Source organism: Manis javanica, chromosome 1, assembly GCF_040802235.1.
Source record: "Manis javanica isolate MJ-LG chromosome 1, MJ_LKY, whole genome shotgun sequence".
Lineage (NCBI taxonomy): Eukaryota > Metazoa > Chordata > Mammalia > Pholidota > Manidae > Manis > Manis javanica.
The window spans coordinates 126,320,969-126,343,517 of NC_133156.1; the positions used below are offsets into that span (position 1 = coordinate 126,320,969).

General features: G+C 39.0%; 1 protein-coding gene across 5 annotated transcripts in view; it reads left to right on the top strand.

Moving 5' to 3' along the window:
- Positions 1 to 22,549, top strand: part of DROSHA (drosha ribonuclease III) — a 119,041-nt gene that overhangs the window by 87,808 nt on the left and 8,684 nt on the right. For all 5 annotated transcript variants that reach the window (XM_073237518.1, XM_073237513.1, XM_073237520.1 and 2 more), the window contains 6 exons: positions 1,238 to 1,340; positions 3,277 to 3,347; positions 8,798 to 8,842; positions 10,316 to 10,473; positions 11,461 to 11,566; positions 21,748 to 21,889. In XM_073237518.1, coding sequence (XP_073093619.1) covers positions 1,238 to 1,340; positions 3,277 to 3,347; positions 8,798 to 8,842; positions 10,316 to 10,473; positions 11,461 to 11,566; positions 21,748 to 21,889 — 625 coding nt within the window. The remainder of the gene's footprint in view (positions 1 to 1,237; positions 1,341 to 3,276; positions 3,348 to 8,797; positions 8,843 to 10,315; positions 10,474 to 11,460; positions 11,567 to 21,747; positions 21,890 to 22,549) is intronic.

Sequence of the window (22,549 nt, forward strand, 5' to 3'; positions counted from 1 at the left end):
GAATATATTTTATACTCATAAATTCCTAGCAATACAAAATACTAATAGCATGTATATCTTGTTTTTATTGTCTCTGTCTTTTTCCAATATAAGTGGATATGGATAATTTTAACATACATAGCAAGGCATACAAAATCTGAGTATTTTATCTGAGAACTGATGAGACTGATATGGTCCTAGGGTGTTCATTGACTTGTGACTTGTTTCATATTATGTGGCATGTTATTGCCTAGTAAGTATTTATTGAATTGAATTACATGGTAATGGAAACAGATTTATTGCATGCTTATGCAATGTCTGTATCTTCTCCTTTTATGGAAAGACTTATGATTTCCATTTATTCAATCTCAGGAGTTTTATTGAAAGAATTCATACTGTGTCTGGTTCTAAAAGGACTTGAACTGATTTGTATATTATGATACAATAGGATAAGAAATAAGTAGGTACTGAACTCAAAGGAAAGAGAAAATATGGGTAAGACAATAAAATGAAGTCAAAGGTAAATTCAGTATACACAGATATATTCAAAATTGTACACAATTTCTAGAACTGGTCCACAAATTTGGTTATAAGCTTTTCTGAGGCCAGATAAAAAAGGGAAGCATAATTCATTACAAATAATATTCCCAGAGCTCTTAGGAAAGCCAACCCATTGTACAGAAGATCTCTCTGGACTTTCAGAAAGGTGAGTGTGGTGACCTTATAAAGGGAACCAAGTACAAAGACACAGGGGCCCCAAAAATCCTTATCAAATTATATAGACATGTAAGGCATTTCAAAGTCCTCTGAGGGTCCCCATTTCCTTTACCGTGTAACAGATCTGTTCTGTGTGGCACAAACATCAGTACCACAGAACTCTGGACTCGAAGAGGTTTACTTTGGGTTAGGTTTGTGTCACCCCAGACATACTGGGTGAACCCAGGGGCCCATGGTTTTGGAATAGAATCGAAGAATTCCAGCTTGAGTTAGCACTGAAGTAGAAATTGGGCAGCTCAGATCTGATCAGTCCTGAACCTGCTTGAGTCACCAGAGTTCTCAGAAGCCTGCTTGGAGAACAATTGAGATTAGTAAGAGCTGAACCATATGTAAAGACTCTGAATGTACACTGAACTCTTTAATATGCTGACATGAGGCCAATTAATTTGTGACTATAGCCTCTTACTCCTAGGAGATGTTGAGTTACTATAGTTATAATTTTGCCACATTCTTTCTTACTTTGTCATTTTTAATTTTGTAGAAACTTGAATTGGATCGATTTATGCTTTATGCTCATGGACCTGACCTTTGTAGAGAATCAGATCTTCGACATGCAATGGCTAATTGTTTTGAAGCATTAATAGGTAATTTCTCCTTTTATAATCTAGTTTCTTGCATGTCTAAAATGTCTGGAGAGCGTGTAAAATTCACCATGGAGATTTGGGACAAAATTCCTTGTTCCCAAATCAGGTGAGGTCCTTAGGATTATCGTTCCTCCAGAGCAGCAGCCATGCTTTCTTTCCTGGCAGTCCTGGTGCCTAAAGTGGTGTCTGTCATGTACATGCTTAGTTACTGTATAACTGAATTGAACTGAAATAAATTTATACAGAGATGGATTACTTTCCAGATTTGATTCAGGATCACATGAATAAACAATGACTAAGTTGCTGGTGAGACTCTGATATTGTTTCTGGTCACATTTTGAATTATTCACAAGACTTTCTGATTTAAGCATCTTGCAAACTGCACATTTTTTAAGTTCCAGGGGTTGATTCTGTATCTATTATTTCTTGACTTGAAGTAAGACTGATCCAGACAGTTTACTTCATCACTTAAGCTTGTTTACTTTTTTATTGTAACCGGAATACAGTTAGCTGTTGGTACAAGAAAGTTAGGAAGACTTAACTAGCTGGTAATTACAAGTATGTTTTACAATGAAATGTTACAGTAGATTGACAATTCCTTGAATTTTTTTTTTTGGTAAATGATTGAGTATATTTTATTTTTCAGAGGTTTTTGTACTGCTTTATCAATTTATCTTATTCCTTTTGAAAACGAATATATAAAAGCTTCCCTTATAGTTTTATGCTGATGATGGTAGCAGGCGAATGTTTAATAATTATCCCCAGTCTTTTCACAGCTATGTCTGTTTTGCACAAATAACATCTATTTTCAGAGTTTGTCATGTGGAATTACTGTCCTCTGCACACATACTTTTGACAGTAAGTGTTACAGTTGGCTCCAGAGCCAGGCAGATGTGATTCAGTTCCCTCTTATCATTTATCAGTTCTGTGTCTTCACCAAACTGTTGAATCTCTTTGAGCCTCAGTTTCCCCATCTATCACATGCAGATAGTATCACTTACCTCAGAGTTGTTGAAAGATCTGAATATCCAGACCTGGCAGCATCCAATCCAGAGCAAAGTTCCATTTTCTTAAAACATTCCCCAAATCACTCTCTGCGGCCCAAGGCTTGTCCAACACCTCTTACTGGGGTGTGCTTATAGAGGTGAAGGTAAGATTGTGAGAAGGCTTTGCATGGTTCTTAGGGCATAAATGGCCCCCAAACCACTACACTACTATTACTATCTTGGCTGCTGCTATTGCTACAACTAGTGATAAATAATTAGTGTATTTCATTATCAAAAGCCCTGATGACTGAAGTATCTTAATATCATACATGGAAACTAGTCTTTCTGAAGATAATCTATAAAAATGATTTCAAGAATATGTGACTGCCCTACTCCAGAGTTACTTGATGCCCAATTAAAATGTTGCTGTAGTACTTACTAGTTATGATTAATGGTAAATCCATGCCCAGTGCTTGATTATTTAAAGAAACTTTCAATAATTATTTCAAATTAATGGTAAAACTTTTCCTGATTTTTATTTGCAGGAGCCTTCATTGACCTGAATTCAGGTTTTATCTGTTGAAATTTTTTATGGTTTGAAACGTAAACAATAAATACAGAAAATAAAACATAACATTTTCATAAAATCAAGTACTTGTGCATAGTTTCCTTAGTAACTTCATAACCATATCCTTCATGATAATTCATATTAGCCCTCTTTTTTTTCCAGTATTTTAGATTTTAGGAAATTGAGATTTCATCCTTCCATCTAATTTATAATACAAAACATAGCTGAAAGCGGGAAAATGCTATCTTTAAAACAATTGCTTTTGGTCTTGTTGGTTTTTTCCAAGTGGGTTTGGCTTGCCTTTTTGCTTTTTATAGAGACATGTAATTTTCCCCGAATTTGAATGCAGCCTTCCGTTTGGCATTCTCTCCCTCTCATCTAGGAGCTGTGTACTTGGAGGGAAGCCTGGAGGAAGCCAAACAGTTATTTGGACGCTTGCTCTTTAATGATCTGGTATTTATCTCAAACCATTTTATTTTTTTCTCAGTTATATATCATTATAGAAGATTTTATGTCAATTAGTTTTTGTATTTGAATAGAGTGTAGGATAGATTAAACCTCCAAATCTAGATTTCAAGTACATTGAAATAGTTTATTCAACGCTGTTGCAAATGTGAAAGTTGTGTGGACATTTACATTAGGAATTTGTCTTCTCCCTGAAACCCCCTTTTCGCTTTATTTTTAAGTATCTTGAAGTTAATTATGATTTTCTCTTTTATAATCATTGGGTACCCACCCCCTGCAGATTTAATTGAAAGCTTATAGCCTTTTGGCTTCTTTGTTGTGATTTGTTTTTATGTAAATTATGTAGACTAGATAAATGTATATTTATTTTAGAAAGTCAGTTCATAGGGAGTTTCTGATAGGACTATGAATTAAGGGTAGAGTATAGAAACTTTTTTTAAAGCAAATTATAGTTCAAGAAAAAATGATAGATTTCAAAACAGTTTCTGTTGTTACCAAAATATTAAGCTATTAATATTGGTAGAGTTACCTTTTTAATCCTGCTTGTAATGGAGCATAGTGGTTGCTGTTTGTACCAAAACAAGTTAATTTAACATTTAAAGGGAGAGGTAACTCTGTATTCCAAATTGAAATGTCATTATAATTGGTTGAAATAGCCCTCATGGAGCAATAAAGAACCAGGCAGCCAGTGTTTTAACCCTTTGTGAAGTCTTCAGCTTGCGTGGCTGTCAGATGTTATTATTGTATTACTTAGGATGGTTTAGAAAAAAGAATCCATAGTTTTGAAAAATGTGACCTGGATGATGTTCATATTTGAGGATTTGACTTTTTAAAAATCCGTTTTATAGAAATGTGATGATTTTGTGTGTGAATTTTATCCTGGAGAGGAAACTACCTACAGACGTTCTATGTCCCCCACTGTCCTACACATATAAATAAGTGTGTGTCTTGATTTATATCTGTAAGAGACGGCATGTATTTTTAAAGCTTTTAAGTCTTTCTCAAGCCTTAAAATATCTTGGTTCCCAGCTTCATCTTTTGTTGCAATTTCAGCCATCTCTTTGCTTTGTCTTCCCTCTAGTGTTGCCTCTGTGTGCTCCTCACCCCTTAAGTAAACCCCTTTCGCCTCCTCCCCTGCCCCTTCTCCTGTCTTACCTGCATCCCCCATCCACTGTGTGTTCCTGAATTTTACGCAGTTTTACACCTTATGTTCTTAATTGCATCCATTTTCGTTGAGATTCTTTTATCTGTTGAAACTGCTTCTCTCCCATTTGTCTACTTAGCAAGCTTATCTTATATTTCCAGTACTGAGTGCAATCCTGGCATGTGTAGTGCTTAATAAATATTTGTTGAAGGAATGAATGAATAAATGACAAAATGAGAAAGCTGTGTGTGAATATTATCTTACAGATGGGGTAGCTGAGATTCAGAATTCATTTGGTGTGTCTTTTATGAAACTGGACAGGGCCTAGTGTGCTATGGTCTTCCCATGTCAGCGTTGTGAAGTATACACACTCAGACTTTCTCACTTGCCATCCCTGTCGGTTCACGTCCATTTGTTGTAGTATGTGAGAGAGGTTGGTGAGCCATTGTACTTTTTTTTGAGTAATGGTACTGTGAAGGTTTAATCAGCCAGAGACAAACCTGTGGGCCTACAAAATCAGATTTATTGATCCATGGAGAGGGAGGCTGGCATCCTTTCTTAGGCCTTGGCTGGTGCTGACGGCTTCTGAGGAGGGTGAGGAAAGCAGGGATCAGTTCTTGGTTGATTGCTTTGTCTGAAGCCGGACTAGAAGAAGTAAGAGATTAATTTGGGATTGGGTGCTGTGTGCATTCAGGAGCCAAGGGCCACTTAGCAACTGAAAGTCCCCCATCATTCATCTTTATTCAGGGAATAAGACACAGCAAAGCAGGTCAGAGGACAGTGTGGTAGAAGAGCCCATATTCCCTCAACACGGGGTCCTTTTTGGCATTTTACAACTGCTGCAAGACCTTGAGGGAAACATTGTTTCCTGTTAATTTTGCAGCAGTCTCTATCTGTGTGGCCTCCCAGCCCTGTTCACAGCCGGGCTGTTGTTTCTTTCTCAGCCTGAACTGGTGTTTACTCTTACAGCCCCAGACAGTGTTTGCTGGTTGATTGCTTTCATTTCTCTGTACCCTTTGTGGCTTACCCAATGCATTCAGGGCTGCTGTTTGAATTTGATCATCCCAACCACCCTCTCAGAAGGACAGGAGAGGTCACTATGTAATCTTTGCTGTTCTCCCACTCCCCCCACCTTTCTTGTCTTTACACATCTATACCAAGTCTCCCACCCAGGCCTTCTCTGGAGCCCCAGAAATTGGAAAAAGTGTCTTTTCAAATTGCCCTGGGTTCACCTGGTTGGTCCACAGATACCTCATTTCAACAGGTTTAGTGTTGAACTCATCACCTTAGCCCCAAAACAGAATTCTCTTCTATTTTTATCATCTAAAACCAGAAACCACAGGATCTTCTTTTGTCCTTAAGCTTTTTTCTCCCTATGTCTGGTTGCAAACTCCTATCAGTTCTGTTCCAAACAGCTCCTGAATTGGTTCACTCCTGGCCATCCTACTGCTTTACTATTTGTCCTCAACTCTCACCTCTAATATTTACCTGATTGTCATTCCCCACTGCTCTAGTCCCTCCCTTGTACTATATTTAGTGTTGTCTTCTTTTAATGCATAGATTTGATCATGGTCTTTCTTGCTGAAATCTTTTGACTTCTTTACTGCCTGCCAAAGTCTGGACTACACCACATACCATTTAATAGTTTCCATAATGTGATTACCACCTCTGTTTTTAGTCTCCTTTTTTTCACTACTTCTTCATTTCATAATAGGAATTCTCTTTTTAATTAAAAAAAATTTGAAGACTTAATTTTTTTAGAGCAGTTTTAGGTTCACATCAACATTGAGAGGAAGGCACTAAAATTTCCTATACACCCCCTTGCCTACCCCCATGTATAGTCTCCACATTTTGTCAACATTCCCCAGCAGAGTGGTACGTACAGTCCACGAACCGACACTGACACATCCTCATTACCTAGAGTCCCTGCTTTACCTTCAGGTTCTCTCTTGGTGGTGTACATCCTGTGGGTTCAGGACAGATGTATAATGACATGTATCTATCATTATAATAATTCTCTACAGAGGTGAAAGGCCCTAAAGTCCTCTGTGCCCTGGTCTATTAGGAGTTACATTTTTGTGCCTGTGGATTTTGAGACATTTTTTGTGCATTTCTGGTGCACTGCTTTTGATTCCCTCCCTGTGCTGATTTGCCAAATTCCTCATATTCTTTGGGATACATTTGAAGAGTTGTCTCTTCTTTGAGGCTTTATCCAACACCCCCAGGCAGAGTTAGCCTAGCACTTAGTATATATCGATATTATAGAACTTACCACAGTTTATTCAGTTGCACTTATTTATCTCCATTCTTCACCAGTAGGGAGAATGTCTCTTTGAAGGCAGGGATAGTGTCTTATTCATCTTAGTAAGCTAATACAAAGTAGCTATTCAACAAAAATATGTTGCCTCAAGACATGTTCCAACAGTCAGTGAACATTTTCCAGGAGAACAAACTGAAGGTAGAGGCTTTGCCTAAGGTTTAGCCTTGAGCTAATAAATGGTAGAATGGGGATTCCAACCTAGATCCTTTCCAGGATATTTTCTGTGACAGCAACACACAGCAGAACCTCATCTCAGTGAGAAATAGACAGAATTCCAATAGTCTAGTTGTGAGGTGTTAAGCTGTTGCACCAATATGGGTGGCAGCAGACATCAAAGGAGAAATCAGTGTTTTTGAGTGAAAAACACATAGGAGAAAAGAGAAAAGGAATCACAAATTTCCTGAGAATTTTGAGCTCTGGAGATTGGAGTGTTTTGGCAGAGAGCTGTTTATCATTATTGCTGACACAGTCACCTTTAGTAGCATTTTCTGGGTGCCAGCACTGGGTTCCACGCTTTGAGTGCATTGATCTTTAAGGAGGCATCAGAGAATAGTTTGAAGTGGGCACTATGATTATCCTTGTCTTGTGCTTGGGGAAAGGAAGGCTCTGAGAGATTAAGCAACTTGCCAACATGGAATCAGGATCAAACCCAGGCAGCCTGGCTCCTAAGCCTGCAGTCTTCCCTAACACCACACTGCAGCCTATAAGGTGAAAGGTGGAAAGTTACTTAGTCATTTAGGTGTGAGGTAAAAGGTGCCCATTAAGGTACTTTGAGTTAATGGACTTGGAGCTTAGATGAGAGGTCAGAACTGCTGCAGAGATGGGTAAGCCATCCAAACTAAGGTAGCAGTTAAGGCAATGAGGATGGTGTGCTTTCTGGAGGAGCAGGTAATGAACAGGTCAGGTGGGGGCTGGAGTTGGGTAAGGGTTCATTTCAGGTATAGCAGGAAGAAAAAAGGAATTGAGAGAATAGGAGAAATTGCAGGGAGTGACATTGTCAGTGTCATTCGTGTTACAGAGAATTCAAGGGAAAGGTTATTGAATTGGTTAAGACAAGCCCTTTAAAATGCCTTATGAGTTTCATATTTAGGCATTTAAAAAATTCTGACCAAAAAAGCCCCTATGTGTATTTTATCAAGATGGAAGTTGTACAAAAATATCATGTCATGTAGTTCACCTTGTCAACATGTGTGTCACAAGTGATAATATATTTTCCTATACTTCTCCCCACCAAATTCTTAAAAGATAGCTTTCCCCCTTTAAAAAAATATTTTATTTATTTCAAAAACCCAACATCAAAGTCAGAAAGTAGATTCAGTCAGAGGCTCCCTAGAGTCTAAACCTGAAGGAAAAACACTTTAATCCTGAGAAAATTCTAACTATACATGCCTCTAGATTTAGCTCAGTGGAGAAAATAATGTACTGGGCTTTTCCATAACATTCACTATTCACATATTTCAAGCAAACATTTGTAGTGATCCACAATTAAAGTGTGGTCTTATGGACCTAAGAGTTTGGGAAATAGACATGAGATGTTTTCTACTCCTCTTAAAACTGTTCATATAACAGTGAATGAGTACCTAAAATAATGGACATTTGAAATGAGTTTTAATTATAATAGTTGCAGTTGATGCACATTTCTGGGGAATGGTAAGCTAAAAAATATGATTAAAACAGCAGCCCAGTGTATTAGGTTAAGTAAATGTGTAACTTAGTTATAAAAGGTGTCTTTGAGTTCTGGGGGTGGGGGTGGCTCTTTTCCTGCCCAGCTTACTAGGCTAATTAGACTCACTATGGGCAGTTTGAGTGGTGAATACACTTAAAAAAAAATTAGTTGGCTAGTACTATTGAATTTGCAGTAAGTGGAGTCAGCACTGAAATAGTTCAGTATTTCAAGTAATGGCATTTTATTTAGTAATCTCCAGTGTGTTAAATGGCTCCCTCAATCTTTAAAGGCATCACTTCATTTTCTAGGATCTGCGTGAAGTCTGGCTCAATTATCCTCTACATCCACTCCAAGTAAGTGTGACCTTCCTGTCTGCAGTGAGGTTTATAGCTCCCAGTGTTCATGTGACTCTATTGCCTTTATTCCCCTCCTGTTTTATCCTTGGATTCCCTTCAGTGATGTTATGACTTTAAGCTGGGAGTGTCAGAATTGGAAAACTTTGGAGCAAACAGTAAAATGAAGCCATGCATTTTTGGCATTTATGTGGTCTGGGGTGGGTGGGGGAGGCACTGGGAATCACCTTCCCTCACAGGACAAGAAGAACTACTCATGTGGTTGTGGTTTGGCCCCCCATTCCTTGCTCAACAAAATGATATTAAAGCAGAATGTATTGACTCCCAGTTTATCTTTATGCCTACTATAGAGAAAAATGTTAGGGAAGCAAGTCTGAGCTTATTCAATAAGTAAAACAAATACTAAATTTAAAAAATTGTAACCTAATTTGGATTTTAGAAATTAAAGACTTTGACTCAAGATTGCGTAACATTTTAGTACAGTGTGATGACTTCTACTTAGGATTTTGGAGTCTAAAAGATCTATACACCCTTTTCCCTAGTTGGTTTAAAAATTCTTACTAGTCTTTGTTTTTATTTCTGTTTTACTTTGGATATAAATATAAATAAAAATAAATAAATACACACACACTTGTTTATATATGCATTTATGCATATATTATATATAAAATAAGAATCACTATTGGCTGAACTCTCACAAGAGGCTTTATAGTAATAAATGGCATTAATTCAGAGTTCTTTAGAAATATTTTATTACTATGAAATTGCCTGAAGTTGTTGAAAATGTAACATTTTAATTGCACTTTTTAAAATATTTGCTCTCTGCCAGTTGTTAAAAGATTGTTGTTATGCGGAACATCTGCCTACTGGTATTATAATCTTCAATATAAGCTGAATTCAGTTTGAATGACGTTCATTCGCTAACGTAGGTTGGTCCCTGGAAGACACACAGCAATCAAGTTACTCGAATGCAGTGGTTTTTGGGGCAGTCCGCAGACCAGCAGCATTTATGTTACCTGGGAACTATCAGAAAGCCAAATTCTTGGACCTTACTCCAGTCACACAGAATTGGGGTAGGGCTTGGCTGTCTGCGGTTAACAAGTCCTACAAAGGTTCTGATGAACACTGAAGTTTGAGAACCAGCACATGACTAGTAAATATATATATTCTCTGCCAGCAGTTCTTCAGCTGCCTCTTCCCTGGAGAGTTAGTATAATGCTTGGGATTTTGAACTGTCTATGTACAGTACTTGGCCTTGAAATTTGATAGAAGATTGGAAAATATTATTTGAGCCATCTTTAAATATTAGGTTTGTTTGCCATGGTAAGAGAAAGAAGCTTTTGTGTTTTATTGGCATTTCAGAAATTTCTGCCCATGGGAGAAGGAATTTTATAAAATACTATCCTAGAATTGATAATTACTCTTATAACCAAAGACTGCATATGATTTTTATTTTTTTCTCTTTTCCTGTAGCTACAAGAGCCAAATACTGATCGACAGCTTATTGAGACTTCTCCAGTTCTGCAGAAACTTACTGAGTTTGAGGAAGCAATTGGAGTAATTTTTACTCATGTTAGACTTCTGGCAAGAGCATTCACATTGAGAACTGTGGGATTTAACCATCTGACCCTGTAAGTTTAGAAGGCCTCATGTGATCCTAATGTGGCCATTTAGACAGGCAGTCCCAAACCCTTGCTGCGCCTTTGAAAGGAATTGGAATTTCAAACATATTTCCAGGAAAGTCACATCGTGAGATGGACGAGTAGCCAGACACTGGTGTGGACCAGGGAATGTTCCAGTTCAGTATTTTTGGTCTCATTTTCATGCATCTTATTTCTTTGTAAAGCATAAGAGAAGTGTGAGGAGAGTAAAAGCTTTTTCTGTAAAGGGACCGATATTAAATATTTCAGGCTTTACAGGCTGTGTAGTCTCTGTCGTAATGATTCGGCTCTGACATAGTAGCATCAAAGCAGCCATAGATAAAATGTAAATGAGTGAGCATGGCTGTGCTCCAATTAAGCTGACAGACACAGGCCATGGGATGAGCTTGTATAATTATGAGGAAAATAACCAGATGTTATTTCTTTGCATGTTGTTTTTTTATTCAGTGTTTGGCTCCTCTCTCCCAAATCAAATATTCACAACTTTGTTTAAGGTCTAAAGATTAAAGATTCTTGTTACAGATTTTGTTTAGTGTCCTTAAACTAGATTCCAGATTTGAATAATGGAGCATGCATTTCAATAAAAAGGTAAAGATTCGGCAAAGAAAATCCCAGGGCTTTTTGCTTTGTTTTGTCTGTATCGAGATGGTCAGTGCAAGATTGTTGTCTGTACTGTATTTTTCAGTAGGTTCTCCTCATGTTCTGACTAGGCACTATTTACCTCCCTCTATTTTAGCAATTGTTTAATCCTGAGAGAGGATTCACTTTACTCTTCTTTGAAAACCAACCTGTGTTGACTTAATCTCTTCTAAATTGAGAGGCCTGAAGGCATTGTATTTGGTATTGTGCTTTAAAGCAATTTGAACACAGTCTTTATAATCATTCCTTTTTAAAACTTTTTTTTTTTAAATACACAAATCCTTATTGGTCTCTTTATATTAATGTTCCTTTTTTCAGAGGCCACAATCAGAGGATGGAATTCCTAGGTGACTCCATAATGCAACTGGTAGCCACAGAATACTTATTTATTCACTTCCCAGATCATCATGAAGGACACTTAACTGTGAGTTTATATGTTAAATCATTGCCTCCAATAAGATTGCTATATAATAGAAAGCAAAAAGTAGAAGAGCCAAGTATGTATTTACATAATTAATGATGTAGTTCTTGGTGACTTTAGCATATCATACAGTTTTATTCATTATGCAAATTTTGTTCAAAGCAATATACAATAAGAACTCATTTTATACTCCTTGATTTAATGGTTACTCTGTGCAAGAAGTTGAGCTAGGCTTCATGGGGGGTGCAATCATTAGTCAATATTTAGTTTGTTAAACTGCTTCTGGATAGACTGTTAGAAAAAATGAAAAATGTAAGCAAATAACTATCAATTCATTCTCTGCCCACATATATACATATAGTATGTGTGTGTGTATACATGTACACTATAAAAAGTATAAGTAAATGATTATAACTAAATACAGGGAAGTACCACGCTAAATACTATGAAGTGGTCTATGTAAACTGCTGCACTTAATGCTGTTTAGGAAAAGATGAGATTTCTTTCAGCCATGGAGTTACAAAAAGGCTATGGATATGATGATGTCTGAGCCTTTAAGGATGCGTAGGATTTGGCTATTGGGAGCTAATGGGAAGAAATTTGTATGCATAGACATTCCCTGCATTGAGACTGCCTAAACCAGAGGCACAGCATGAAAACTCAGAAGGGAGATTGGCAGTAGGGACTTGGTTTGGCTAGAGCATGGTGGAGCTGAAAGGGACTTTCAGAAACAGTTTGGTTTATGATCACAGTGAAACAGTCCCCATTCCTCTCACTTTTATTTCATTTTATAAAACTTTATTGAGCTTTTTTGTTTGCTGTATTCTCTTTTTACTCTGTGGAACTGATCAATAATAAGCAGAATGGTGAACAAAACATATCTGGAAGCCAGTCATGATGATCTCTCAATGCACAAGGAATAACCTTTGAGAAGTCCCTGTAGAATTGGGCAAGGAGAAAGCATATGCTTTAGTGGGAAAAGAAAAACTGTAGTATGCCAGAAGATATTCTGCTCATGCAGACTTTCTTCTTCATCATGCTTAAAGCAAAAAATAAGTCCTTCATACTTTGTATCTCTACAATTCTTGTGCATGTTTTACTTTGAATAGAATTGGATCTTATCTCTGCAACTGTGAACCATGGAAATAGTTTATGTGAGATGCAAATATTGGAATTAGGGAGAATATGGTGATTTGGCTATTTTTAGATGTAATTTTTCATCAGAATTTCTAAGCCCAACAGAATATGGTCCTTTAATGTACTCAATGAATATTTATTGTGATCTGACTCTGCCTCTTGTACCATTTATGATAAATCAGCAGTACTCTTATTTTCAATTAAATTTAAAATTAACTGTATGATTACCATTTAAAGTTAACTGCTTTTGGATTGACAGGGACATGTTTTCCTCTTGAATTAATATTAAATTCTTAAGAACATATGAGCATTTCCCAGAAATAAACTACTGTCTATTATCTTGCTATATATGAGGGAATCAATAAATGCTCATTCACTACCTTCCACTAGAGAATAGAAATCATAGTTGTAAGAATGTCGGTTGGTCTGAGAAATAGCCAATCCAAACAAAATGGCTTGAAGTAGTAATTAATTTATGGCCATATAGAAATGTGTGACTTAAATACATATATTTATCACTGTATTCCCACAAAATTACTTGTGAACTCTAGGATTTATGGAGGTGGGATGTTACAGGTCAGCAAGCTTACTGCTTCCCATTTTGGTCACTGCCTACAAACCTCCCTCCCTGGGCCCCCGCCCCCCAACATCACCTTCCAAGCCCTAACAGATATGAAACTAAAACTCGGGCATGAGTCGTGCCCAAGATCTAGAAAGGTTAAATGAGGACTGTGCAAGAGACGCCAGTTTTGTGTTCTTTCCACAGTCACTTCAATGCCTTAACTGTAGTTTTATCCTAGATGTGTTTATCAGCCTTGCTGTCATAAAATTAGGGAATTTTTGAGTAGTTTATTAGAAAGGTGTTAATGACAAGTATGATGTGGTGGTTTCATAAACTATATTCATAGAAACCGGTAGAAATCAGTAAGACCAGCTGATCAGCTGGCAAACAGATGATCTGTCATCCGTTAAATACATATGTTAAAACTACCTCTCATCAGTATTGACGTGATTGTCCCATTCCTCCTCCTTGACACACTGTCTTCTGTTGGCTTCTGTCATGCTGTACATCCCTGGTTGTCCTCTCACCTCTTCAGCTACTCTTTCTTAGCCTTTGTTGCAGTGTCATCTTATTCTATAGAGCTAATGAATATTTGCAGCATCTAAAAAGCTCACTCCAGGGCCATTTTCTCTTCTTACTAGACTTTCTCCTGGGCGGTCTTGTCCATATGTATTACCACAGTTTCACTTTATGGGCAGCTCACCTCCAAATGGCTCCCTTCAGCACCAAATCTATTCTGAGCTCCAGTCCCAGTTGCATTCTCAGCATCTCCACATGTCCAAAACTGAACTTACAGTCTTCTCCCTTTTGGGTCCTCTTCCAGTATTCCCTGAGTAATTGAATGGCAACACCGTAGGCAGGGTTGCAAGTCAGAAACCTAGGAGTCACCTTTGATTTCTCCCTCTACTACTTCTCTTCCCTCTAATCTAGACCATTCGCAAGTCCCAACAGTATTAGTCCTTGAGTGACTACCTCATCTTCATTACCCAAATCCTTTCTACCAACCTTTGTTACCTGGACCACTGCAGTAGTTTCTGCATAGCTGTCAAAATGTTACAGGAATATGATTGACAAAGAGACCCAGATAGAAGGGGCAGCACTTTAATTAAACTGCAAATGGTAGGAACCCTAAGGTGGTGTCCATACCGAGCACCAGGCAGTGCAGTGTGCTTGGCTTTCCCCGAGACGGATGCTGCTGCTGGGGGAGCTGACCTTTGCCATTCTAGTGGGCATTTCTGTACTTTTCCACGGTGGACACTGTCTCGGGCAGAAGTCGTTCAGCAGGCTCCGCTTCCAGGCCTGTCTTGTCAGTGTTGAGGAGTCCTTTCACTGCTATCAGCTCTTCCCATCTCATGTGCTTCACAAGCTCCAGCCAGCAAGCAGTCTTTTCACAGCAAACCTCCTATGACCACAGCAGTCATTCACCTTCAGTCACTGGGTTCTTCCTCTTCATCTCCCCAACCTCTTAGTGTTGGAATGCCCAGTTCCCAGACATCTTATCTTTCTGTTGACTTCTTCTCCATGAGGGGTCTCATGGCTTTGAATACATCTGAGCATTCCTTCCTAATTTATGTCTTGAGCCTTCACTTCACCCCCTAGTACCAGGCTCATATCCATAGATTTATAGCTCTACTCCAATATCTACACATATAGATATACTGGAAACCCTAGCTGGATTTCTCTTAGGCATCCCAAACCTAACACATCCACAACAAAACTGATTTTCACCCCAAAACTTGCTTTTCTCTAGGTGTTCTCCGTATTACTAACAATCATTCCATTCTTATAGATGCTTAGGCTGAAAACCCTGGAGTCATACTTAATTCTGCTCTTCTTCTCATACTGCATATCCTGGCCACTAGCATATCTTGGTGATTTTTCTTTGAAAGTTTGCCGGGAATGTGACTTCCTTTTACCAGCTTCATTGTTACCACCCAGGTCCAGGCCACTATTAACTTTCCCCTAAATTATAGCTATGGCCTCCCAACTGGTCCATCCCTCCAGCCCTCAGCCTCTGTGTAGCACATCATCTAGAGGGATAGCTTTTAAAGGGAAGTTGGATTACAATGCTCTCTGTGAAGACCTTCCCAAGATTTCCCATCTCAAGGGTAAAAGACTGTATTGTTACTAGTGAGACCCTGTATGGCCTGCCTTTCTGCTGCTCTCTCTGACTTTGTCTACTAGACTCTTCACTTTGGCTTCTGGATAATTCCTACAGGACACTAAACAAGCCTGTGCCTTGGGACCGTTGCACATGCTGTGGCCCAGTCCCTCACCTCCTTCAGGTCTTTGTGCACATGTCATCCGTGAGACCTTCCTTAACCTCTTGTGCTTAAATAGTGACTTCCTCCTCATGTCCCAGACCCCTGTCCCTATCCTGGAACCTTATCTCCATTTTCTCCTTAGCACATACTGTATATTTTATTGTGTACTCTCTGTCTGCTCTCACCAGAGTGTAAGCTCTATGAGGACAAAGGTTTTTGTCTGTTTTCTTCATTCCTGATTCCCTGGGTCCTTAGAGAAGCGTGGCATGTCAGTGCTCAGCAATACGCTTAATGAATGATCATCATACCCCTGTCTGATGCTCTTCATTTGTTCTTCGGACAGCAACTGAAGAACAAGCAAGGTGCCCTGGGTGGTCTGGCCTGCCCATCTCCCTGACCTCGTCTCACATGGTCTTCTTACTCCACCTCTACACTGGCTGTGTTGCGTTCCACTGAGTCCTTTCCTGCCATCGGCTCTGTACCTGGTGGTGTTCTACCTGGATACCATTTCTGCTTCCAGCCCTTACTCTCATCTACCTGGTATCTCCTACTCATCCATTAGCTATCAGTTCTGACGTGACTTGTGGATGTTAGGAAAACTTTCTCTGATAGCCCCACAGCCAAATTCCATTTTCTTTTTCTTCCTGGCATTTATTTCAGTTTGCCTACCCTACTAGCCCAGAAGCTCTGTGAGATGTTTTTATTTATCACCATCTCTGTATGCCCAGCAGTGCCTGGCATATGGCAGGCTCTCAAAACATATTTGATAAATAAATAAGAGCGAGTTTTGCAGGCAGCTATGTCATATAGAGAGGAAAGCGGAAGTAGCATTGGAGACAAGTAGCCTGTTGTTTTGTGTATAAGGTAAGAAGCTGAAACTTATTTATGAATGTCTGAAGATTAAAAATAGTTTAAAATTTATGGAGGATTACTTATTGCTGTTGCATTTATATGTGGGCATGGTGTGGCAAATTATTATTGTTATTAAAGAACACACAGCTACATTGATTCACACTGGAAGGAATTAGTTAACTTTGAGCCATTCCTTTATATACCTGTTTTAACAGAGAGTAAAGACATTTGAGCAAATGAAATCGTTGTTTTTGAGTTTTGAATGCTGATAGGGAAAAACAGTGTTCTATAAGTTGTTTATTCTATAATTATGTAAAAGGCCTACGTGGGAAGGAGTGTCAGGCTTATATAATTCTTCTAGAATGATGGCTTGTGTTGGGCTGTGTGGGGGAGTTGTTCTGTTTCATAGACTAAAGTTTTTGTGTTTTAAGGTAGAACCTACTCAGGGTAAATAGGGAGAGTCCAGAGAGCATTTGCTCACACCAGAATGCCTGTCTTGTCATACTTGCAAGTTTTAACTTGCATATGAGTTACCTCCTCTATGTTATTCTTCTCTCAGCCTCTAACTATGTTCTGCCAAGCTCAAAATAGTCACTAATGTCATGCCTACTCCGTGCAAGGCACTGTGCCCATTAGTGGTGAGCCCCAGCAAGGTACATTTGCAGAAATTTGTGTTTGTTTAAAAAGGAACGAATTTGGGATAATGAGGAAGCAAGGATTACAAATAAAAAGTTTGAGAAGCAGTGATCAAATCCCTCCCTGCTGCTTCGAGACAGCGTAGACCGTTCAAACAAACGGGTGTCTATCTATAAGATCTCTTTGAAAGGAAGATTCCACAGCCTCCTGTTTGAGACTTTCTGTCACTGACATAATTTGGCTCTGTCTGACCTGCATTTCGCCTGTTAACATTTGTGTGTCTTTTCTTTAGTTAGCATAGGAAATGGAGACCATCTGGCCACCACTTGTGGTATAATAGAGCTGTGTGGCACATCACTGTCACTTTTAATAAGGTATTCTGCTTCCACCCCAAGCTCTTATGTTAAAGCCCTTAATATAATAAATCACTATCTACGTACTTTACACTAGGTGGCCCTCTTTGGTAGCTTATATCCCACAGCCGCATTTCCTCTTTAGAATCAGGAGTCAGTAATACAGAAGTTGAAGGAAGAATGCCAATATCTTTGTTTGTTTTAAACCAGTAAACCTTTTTCTAATTATGAAAGACTGCTGTGCCAAGATAATAGAAAACATCGTGGATTCTCAGAATCAGAATTTGAGATTCGTGATACTTATATCAGTCCTTGCCATTGCATCAGGGTCTCCACAGTCCTTTTCTCAGCTTTATAGAAAATCCTAACTACAGTTTTCTTCACTTTTTCTGGAGATTGTAAATTAAATTTTTCCTTTTAGGGAGGTGTTAAAGTCATTAAGAACAGCCTAGTACTGGGTAAAATGGAGAGCTTTGTAGACAATGAGTGGACAGGTATCCAGAACATTCTGCCTTGAAGACAGGTCCAGAGGAATTCCTAGAATTTTCAATAACCTTTTCCTTGTAACCAAAGTGCAAGCATATTTTGCCTAATAATGATGACGCCATTATGGATAACAGTAACAGTACATTTCTTGTTTGTTCACTGTGCTCCAGTCATTGTACTTACTATATATTCATTCACTCTGATTCTCATTATAACCCTGTGAGGTAGGTACTACTTTCTCTATTTTATAGATGAGGAAACTGAACCTCATATAGATTTAGTAACTCATACAGGGTCAGTTAGGCAGAAGCTGGTGGGCTGTGGCCTGAACCCAGGTGGGTTGGGGCCAAGCCTTTTGCCTTTTACTAATATGTCTAATACAAGGCATTGTCTACAAAGCAGTCTAACAGCTATCTCATGCCCAAGAGAGTGCTTAGTGTTTGGTTTCTAGATTTCTACTAAAACATGAAAGCAGCTATTTCCTTTTTGTAAAACGGTAATTTATAGCATCAACATCTGCTGGCTTTCCAACCTCCTGCCTTGCCCACATTCAAAGCCATCCATCAAAATGGTCTTCCAAAAATCATTAAATTACCTTGCCACCATTCCCACTGGATGACTTTTGGGATTCCTCTCCCTTGCTGGAAATTAGACTTGTTCACATCACTCACATGACTCTCGGCTGGGAGACCAGCCATCCTCGTCTGCATCAGCTCCCCCCAGCTCTGGCTCCTCCTTCAGTCCCACCCAGGAATGACTTTCCAGTTCATGGCCCTTGCCTTGGCTAGAGCTGTGTCCTCTTCCTGGAAAACCCTTTCTCGCTGTCTTAGTCTGTTCGGGCTGCAGGAATAAAATACCTCAGACTAGGCGGCTTAGGAACAGCAGAGATCTATTGCTCATAGTTCTGGAGGCTGAAAGTCCAAGATCAGAGAACCAGCCTCGTTAGGTGAGGATGCTCTCCTGGGCTGCAGACTTCTCATGGTACCCACACATGGTAGAGGGGGCTAGAGATCTCTCTGGGGTCTCTTCTGTAAGGACACTACTCCCATTCATGAGGGCTCCTTTCTCATGACCTAGTCACCACCCACCTCCTAATACCACCGTCTTTGGGGGCTAGGATTTCAACATACAGGAATTTGGGGCAGGGGTGTAGACACAGATGTTCAGACCCTAGCACCCCCCCGTTTTCCCGTTGGCAGACTCATTTTTTTTTTCAGTTCTGGCCCTACATTCATTTGAATCCACCTACATGAATTCCTCTTAAATGTACATGTCCAAGTTACATACCCAGAAATTCTAATTTGTTGGTTCTTGAAAGAGGCCTGAGCACCAGTGTCTCAGAAGTACCTTACGATTCTGGTATAATAGCCAAGTCAGTGAGCTGAAAAGTTCTTGTTTTTCTGAACCGTTTTTACTCAGGGGTTGGGTCCTCCAGGAGGCCTTCCTGGAGGGCTGGCATGGGGAGCAGCCCCCAGGCACCATGACCTCTGTGGTGTCACCGCAGCTCCCACAATGCATTGCAGTGGAAATTGGCGGTGTTGCGGGCCCTTCAGCCAGCAGCATGGCCTGGCATAGAGTTGGTCTCCCCAGCTGTTACGTGTGGCTGCCCAAGCTTCAGGTCACTTTTTGCCTTGATCCCCCCTTGATCCCCCTTGCACACAGCATGATGCACTCTGGAGTAGAGTTCAGCAAAGGCCAAGGATGGAAGTTGTCATTTAAAAAACTACCATTTGGACTTACTTGTTTGGACTTTGTCTTTTCAACTCATTTCTAAATCTAAACTGACTCTAAAAATACCGATTTTTAGCTTCCTTCTCCCCCCACTGACTTTTGGTTCAAGCACTGAGTTTTGGCAAGAACTTAAAGATCACTTTCTTCTGGCCACCCTGCTGTTTTAAGACCTCTCAAGGTGTATCTTAAATAAGACTGGAAGCATTTCTATTTCCATCCTTACTGCTTTCCTCCTTCCCTGTCAGACAACATTACAGTGCAACACTTCATGCTCGAAGGTGGCAGCTGGGGCCCAGTTACCAGTCATGTATCATGGTCTGTGTGTGTTCATGTACACGTCAAGCTTATTGATTGTGAAGTGTGAGATCTCCATATATACAACCTAAATTACAGTATTTTCTTCTCACCAAATGCATATATTGATAGAGACCCTAACTTGCTTAGCATAGTCATATTCTAAAAACAGTCCTCCTGTTCCCCCATGGCCTCTACTTTGAGACCCCCCAGCCACACCCACTAGAAATCCAAACTGAGAAAGATATCTCCCTTCGGGTCAATTATTCTGTAAGTACAAGACCGATGGGCTCCCTGTTGGTTGGGTCTTCTATTAATATTATGTGCTAGGCCTTTTTAATTTTGAGTTTCTCTGTGGATATTAATTTTAATGAAATGCTATATTGAAGAAAGATTTGGAGAAATAGGAGGCGGAAGGGAGCAGAGACAAGCAAAGAATAATAGTCTGTAACTCAACAGCAAGCATGGCTTATGAAGATCAAGTTGTATTTCTGCTTCATGAATCATTGTCAGACAAATTAAGAACATATTGTTTCTTATTTATCTGTTGTCAAGGATGCAATCTCAGGCATTGAGAATAAATCTTGATCTTCATAAGCTCAGTTGACAGTATGGAGCCAGAGAGCATAAAACTTGCATCTAATAAACAAAGTGGGGTGTGGAGCGGCAGGGGGTATATAATACCAGCACAACTCACAGCTGCTTCCTTCTCCCTGGCCCTGGTGTCACGGATGTTCCTTAGCAGGACGCAGTTGTGTAAAGGACCAAGAATTTGTTATATCTGTTTTAAGAGAAGTTCTAGTTTTAGGTACATTTTTTCCCCCCAAATCTTAGAGAGTGGGGGTAACTGCTTCTAGCTTTAGTTTGGTGAGTTCTCATCTTGGTATCTACCTTTCCCCTGGCCCCCTTACCCACCTTCCCCAATGTGTGTTAGTAAGCACTAGATTGCTAACCATGCTTATTTTATGGGCACCTTTATGATGGATTGGTTGCATAATTTTCATGCATTGTTTCATGCTATACCATTTGAATTGTCCCTGTAGGACTCTTAGCTGACTAAATTCCTAGCAGAAATTTTTGTTTTGAATTCCTGAAGTTCAAATATGAAAGTTACATTTCAATATGATTAAAGATGAAGGGTTTCAGTTTAAAAAACTGTGACCCAGGATATATAGTAAACATTTTTTAACTAATAGTAAAAGTAAAAGTGTAAATAAATAATTTAAATATTTGAAATAATACTTACTGAAACATTATTTCCTCAAATCCTATAATATCAAAATGAGCATGAATGCCATGAAACTTGAAGCTTATTTTATACTTAAAAAAAAGCTCTTTTAAAACTAATGTGCACTTGCAGAAAGCAGGTCAAGTTTGTCTGGAGGGAGGTGGGTCAGATTGATTGATTGCAAAGTGGGTGCAAGGAACTTGTTTAGGGTGGTACGAATATAACAGGTTTAAGACTCATCAAACTGTACTTAAAATGGATGCATTTTATTTTCTGTAAATTATTCTTCAATAAAGTTGATTTAAAAATTTTTAATGCTCCTTCATATTTAGTATGATTAAACTTTAATGGAAGCTGTGACCTTTATTGTACAGGAGCCTTCCCAATAGTGCTAACTGCTACCAAACAACTAATTGAACTATTTAAGGTCAGTTAGTTAAGACCAGGAGCAGAGTAGGTTACTGAAGCTACAAGTGTGTGGAGACCGTCACAGCTGTCTGGGGCTAGTTTCTGAGGACTTGTCACTTAGCTTGATATCCTGTCAGTGAGATGGCCTCAGACTGTTTGGGCCCAACACAAGAGCAAGAGAGAGACCACAAGTGAAATGGTTTTCTAAATATACCTCATTTCCTTTTTGCCAGCTATTACGAAGCTCCTTGGTAAATAATAGAACTCAGGCCAAGGTAGCGGAGGAGCTGGGCATGCAGGAATATGCCATCACCAATGACAAGACCAAGAGGCCCGTGGCCCTGAGGACCAAGACTTTGGCAGACCTTTTGGAATGTGAGTCCTACAGAGTAAAGCTTTTCTGTAACCTGCAGATTCAAAGTTTAGATCAAACGGACCAACATTTTTCCTTCTTCTCATTATTACTATGTTTTATTATCATTATTACCAAAGAAACCTTTTTTCTGTTTTGATTTTTATTTATGCTTTTCTTCAAAGCTTGTTTGAAGGAGAATAATTTGGAATTAAGATATGTGAATAGGGAATTTTATGTGGACTGTCCCCCCTTCCCTGCCTCTGCACCCCTGCATCCTCATCTTCAGCTGTGACATCCCTTTGTATGAAACAGTAACAGAATATGAAAATTGGTAATAGTGAGATATAGCTTTTTTTGCCCCCAACAGCCTTTCTGCTAGGGCATTTTATTCACTAGATACTAAAAGTATTATATCCCTTGTTTTGAATGAGCTCAAAGTTCGATGGACAAGTGTTATCTTTTGCAGCTTCGGATATAGTGTGGTAGCATTATAAATAATCCTATTATAGCTAACTAAAGGATTATACACATAATTTTATTGTTTCTGATACTTTTGAAAATAAGTAGGTTGTTTGCTGGCCTTGGAATGTTTCTTTCAATGTTACAGTATTTTTGACAATTGGAATTATATACAAATATTTAAGTCTACCATGCAAAACCAACTTATTTACAAAGTGCAA